This window comes from Drosophila teissieri, chromosome X, assembly GCF_016746235.2.
Source record: "Drosophila teissieri strain GT53w chromosome X, Prin_Dtei_1.1, whole genome shotgun sequence".
Classification (NCBI taxonomy): domain Eukaryota; kingdom Metazoa; phylum Arthropoda; class Insecta; order Diptera; family Drosophilidae; genus Drosophila; species Drosophila teissieri.
Window position 1 is genome coordinate 11,495,288 of NC_053034.1, and position 5,137 is coordinate 11,500,424.

Sequence of the window (5,137 nt, forward strand, 5' to 3'; positions counted from 1 at the left end):
CAGGAATCGCATAAAAAAAGTGATAATAGTTATGAATTATAAATATCAGTATTTTCCGGCACTGCCAGCTATCGATAGAAAATAATCGGCTGGTCGTGATGTTTTCACACCCTGGTAACACTGCATTGTATACCAGAAAAAAAAATGGTATTAGCATTAGCAGCGAAAAAATCAAATAAATAAAGAAAAAATCAATTAAAAGTGCGCCATTCCAAAGGATTAACACAAAAGACTCGACCAACAATATCAGATGCTTAAGAATCAGCCGGAAAACCCGACACCGAACCATTAGGCTAGTGAAAAAGTGCAAAATAAACATTCGCCCAGGGGAGGGGGCCATACAGAAAACAGTCGAGAGTCTTCCGAAAATACTCATATTACTCCAGACCTAGTATACCACACGGATCGTTTTGGATCTACAATGGCCACCAGCGAGATCTCGAGCTCCAATGAGCGGCACTACTACGCCAAACTGGAGGCCATCAAGGACATCAGGGACAAGACCCTGTCGCTGGAGAAGCTCAAGGTGCGGATCATCAAGGAGGTGAAACTGAGCGACGACGAGGAGAAATGCCTGGAGGAGTACCGCAAGGAGATGGAGCACCTGCTCGAGGAGAAGATGTCGCACGTGGAGGAGCTGCGCCAGATCCATGCGGACATCAACGACATGGAGAACATCATCAAGCAGACGAAGGAGAACCAGACGCGCTCCTTCGACATGGCCAACCGGGTGTACGAGGAGTACCTGGCCCTGAAGTACCAGATCGATCACATGCGCCGTGACTATCTCGGACTAAGTCCCCTGCGAGATCTTCACGAGGAGGAGGGCAGTCCCATTTCGAAGGATCGCTTCCAGACCAACTTCCTGAAGGTGGCCGCCCAATCAGCGGCAGCAGCAGCTGCTGCAGCAGCGGCGGCGGCCTCGGTTAATCAGACCTCGTCGCTGGCCCGTCCGCATGCCCGGCATCCTCTGATGCCGGAGGCCACGGTGACCGCGCTGCCTTCTGGCGGCGGACAGGGAGGCGTTGGTGGTGGCGGCGCTGCAGGCGGCGGTGGAGGAAACGTGGGTGGCGGAGGAGCCGGTGGCGGCAATCCTGGACACGCCTTCATGCCACCCGCCCCGCCGGGAGCAGGCAGTGCTGCTGCCGCCGCCGCTGCGGCTGCCGCTGCAGTGCGTCTGGGCAAGGGCGATTTCTCAGCACCACCGCCACCGCCGCCGCCCAGCAATCGACTACAACAATCGCCCTCCATCGGCATCGGCCACCATCCCTCGTTCCGCTCCGACTTCAATGTGAATCTCCGCCAGCAGCCGCCACCCATGAAGTCCTGTCTGTCCTGCCACCAGCAGATCCACCGGAACGCGCCCATCTGTCCGCTCTGCAAGGCCAAGTCGCGCTCCCGCAATCCCAAGAAGCCCAAGAAGAAGAACAACTAAGCGGCCGCCGTTCAAGACCAGCAACTACACTCATCTTAAGTCCGGAGCTGGTTCCGGAAAGATAGCACTAAAACGAATGTGTTTTTTTTTTTGCCTCATCTATTTATTAATCCCAATGGAAAGTATTACAACACCACAAGGCGGGTGTGCTCATGATTATTACTGAGCAATACATTAATATTTTATACTTCATTAGTGTATTTGAAAGTCTCGGAAGAAAATATTCATGACACACCGGCCATTAACAAATTCTCATAACAATTTTAGTTGGTAACGCCAATGAATTTGATTTTTATTTCTACTATAATCATAGGCTAAGTGTATTTTAAAAGCTCAAATAACGTGTCAAATTATCGAGAACGAAAATTCTTTTTATACATGTAAGCCATGCAAAATATGCAACTATGCCATATTTAAGCCGCAAAAAAACAAACGAAAATCAATAAAAATATTTCATTTTTAAATGCGTTCTTTTTGTTCTTTAGTAGTTCACTAACAAGTTGGTCTATAACGGATCTTTGTGCATACACTTGCATTATTTTTGTTATCTGTATTTACATTTTACATTTGCCTTACATTTGTGAACTAAAAAGTACTTGACATATACAACGTACTAAAGTTCAGATCAATGGTATTTTTGCTTGTCCTCGAATTTGGTCACACTCAACTCAAGTCGAGCAACAAGTTCGGTTTTTTTATTTAACTTTTAATCCGGCCCGCAAAACAACAAAATCGTATTTGCTGCGCCGAGTTTCGTTGTTTCAATTGTAGTCTTAGTGAAAAATAGCAATAACCACTTCGAATTGAACGCATCAGTGCACTTGTTTCTTTTTTTTGTTCTTGTGGATCAGTTTGTCGTTTTTGTTCTTGTTGTCGCTGCGTGCGTAGAATTTGTGAAAAGAGAAAGTTCTGCGCCGCCTCTTTCTCCGCCTCTCTTTCCCCAATTCTTCCACACAGTCGTGGCCAAGAAGTTGCGCCTGCGCAGCGACAATTTCACAAGAAATCGAGGTCGATCGCGAGTGGGTAAGTGTCTTTCACGGAAAGTGGCCCAAAAGTTTATACTCGATAAACTAAACTAAGCTAAAATAATAATAATAAACGATATCACTGGAAACGCTTTGCTGCATAAATAAAATAAGTCCTCAAAATAGATGTATTTATGCTTTCGTCAAATATTAAATGTTTGATAATGTTTGTTTGACATACAAAAGCTGATCTTAAATCTGTTAAAAGTGGCACATCTAATCGTGTCATTTTACTCAATATTTTTCATAAGTATTAATTGTTGATTTAACACAGTGTATTGAGTTATATATTAGATATGCTAGTTAAATTAGACATGTCAGATTGCCAATCGTACCACTATTTTATATTTCAAAGTATAGATATAATATATAAGACAACTATTACCCTAACTAGTCATTAAATAATTGCAACTTTTAACAATATTCTGTAATTTTGCATTACAAACTAATTACTAATTATTGTTGTTTTGTTGTTTTCAAAAGTTTGCCACATGCCATAATATTGTTAGTTTTACTATTTCCGAATTATCCCATTTAAATAACATTTTTTCCCCCTTGCAGTAAATCGCTTGGAACAGCATGGGCACCAAGCAGACCGTATCTCCAGTGGCCGGAAAGGATAAGGCCAACGATTCCTCCAGCGGATCTCCATCGAAGCTTAAGTCCAATGGCCAGGTGCAGGGCAAGGCCAAAAACAAGGAGGTTAATGCTCTGCCGCCCCAGAAATCGGTGGTCATAGCCTATCTATGCTGGCTTTTCGGCGGAATCTTTGGACTGCATCATCTGTACCTGCATCGCGATCGCCACGCCTTCATTTGGTGGTGCACCCTGGGTGGCTACATGGGCATTGGCTGGATGGGCGAGCTCTTCCTGATCCCCGAATATGTGCGGGATGCCAACGAGGATCCCAAGTTCGTCAAGATGTTTGTGGCCAAGCTGCAGGCGTATCCGAAACCGCCGTATTCCTCGAAGAGATTCGTCGGCCAGGTGATGATCGGCCACCTGTTCGGTCAGGTGTGCTCCATGGCCATTCCGGAGACCCTGGTCGGCGGCTGGGATCTGAGCTTCCTACACTGGACGATACCGCTGTTCGTTTCCCTGGGCGTTTGGATTGTGGGCAACATTGGCCGGGAACAGGGTGTCTGGTGGCACTGCCTGGTGACCGCCTATCTGGCGTATCCGGCGAGGTATCTGATATACGACGAGACCTACTCACTGCTGTTCACTGGCCTCGTGGCGGCACTGACCTTTGACGGCTTGTCCAAGCAGTGGCGAAGGACTCCGCCACGAAGGGGAAGCCCCGGTGAAAGGACCTTTAAGCTCACCACCGCCGTGATCATCTACTGCGCCTTCTGGGGCAGCTTCCTGTACTTCAACGGCACCATTTCGGACGAAGATGGCGGCGAGGTGCCCATCCACGAGGCCATCCATAACTTCTTGGCCTCCGCCTGGTGGACAGATCTGAAGCAAGCCCTGCAGGACACCTATAACTATGCGCAGCATCACGGCTGGTACGAGACCTGGAAGGAGGTGTTCGAAAGCATGGACGTGGATGGCGAACGCAATTCATACAAGGTCTTGGGCGTGAGTGCCACCGCCTCGCAGGCAGAGATCACCGCTGCGTACAGGAAGCTCTCCAAGGAGTACCATCCCGACAAGGTCAAGGACGAGGGCTTGCGGGCCCAGGCCCACCAGCGCTTTATCGAGATCCAGCAGGCGTACAGTGTGCTCAGCAAGATCAAGTCCAACCGGCGGCGCAAGAACAAGCAGTACCAGGAGGAGGAGGCCATCGTCCTTTGAGGGGAGCGCTCCTCCATCTAGTCTAAGTATATGTAACGACTAGGAAATAAGATTCTTCACATGCGATTACTTAACGAAATAGTACCTAAAATGCTGCTAAAGCACATATTGCGAATTCTTTAAATGTTATTCATATTAATTTACTAATGCCTATCAGCTGTATTTGTTTCCACATGTATTTATTACCATAATTCAGCGTTTTTTGTTGTCAAGACTGCGTTTAAAAATATTAAAGCACCATATAATTGTTTGAAAACACCAAAAATTATTTTAAAATATCCTTGTACTGGGTATCCATAAGTCGGCCAAATCGACGCAACTTCGATGCGACTAGAAAAAATAGAAAATTAGCTGCGCTTACGTGTCGTCCGTTAAGAAAGTGCCCTTAACTAATTAACGCGTGACCGGCAAGATATTACCAAATCACGTTTCCCGCTCTCAGTGAAAGAATTCATTCCAATTAGATTTATATTCATTTATTTATTTTATATATTTTACATAATATAATGAACTACTTACGAGACTAAGCAAAAAAAAAAAGAAAAATATGTATTGTAATTTTTTTTCTCACAAATTTTTTGTGTGCGTGTATTTTTTGCATTAATATTTAAGTAAAACGTTTAAATAAAACGAACAAAATTTATATATATCGTTTTGTAGATGTGTTTATGGTATATCATTAGATTTCACTTTAATATTAATTGCCATCGCAGGGAGTTTGTTGAAGAAGAAGAAAAAATCAAACTCGAAATCGAAAAACAAAATATCGTAAAAATAGGGTTGACGAAAAAAAATATATAAACAGGAAACAATAACTCGCTTAATTTTAGTTTAAAACATAATACTGAGCAAAAAATGTGTATATAACATTTTGCCT

General features: G+C 44.7%; 2 protein-coding genes across 3 annotated transcripts; both read left to right on the forward strand.

The window, feature by feature from the left end:
- The first annotated feature begins 126 nt into the window (after positions 1 to 126).
- On the forward strand, positions 127 to 1,859 carry LOC122624181 (zinc finger C4H2 domain-containing protein). Its single transcript, XM_043803640.1, has one exon. It carries the CDS (start codon positions 422 to 424, stop codon positions 1,433 to 1,435), a length of 1,014 nt encoding a protein of 337 aa, XP_043659575.1. The 5' UTR covers positions 127 to 421; the 3' UTR covers positions 1,436 to 1,859.
- Positions 1,860 to 2,094: 235 nt separating this feature from the next.
- On the forward strand, positions 2,095 to 4,903 carry LOC122623123 (dnaJ homolog subfamily C member 22). 2 transcript variants are annotated; one of them, XM_043802083.1, is made up of 2 exons: positions 2,095 to 2,458; positions 3,022 to 4,903. In XM_043802083.1, exon 2 carries the CDS (start codon positions 3,040 to 3,042, stop codon positions 4,258 to 4,260), a length of 1,221 nt encoding a protein of 406 aa, XP_043658018.1. In that variant the 5' UTR covers positions 2,095 to 2,458; positions 3,022 to 3,039; the 3' UTR covers positions 4,261 to 4,903. The 2 variants fall into 2 exon arrangements, with proteins under 2 accessions (XP_043658018.1, XP_043658019.1); XM_043802084.1 differs by lacking the exon at positions 2,095 to 2,458 and adding an exon at positions 2,826 to 2,964.
- The last annotated feature ends 234 nt before the right edge of the window (positions 4,904 to 5,137 follow it).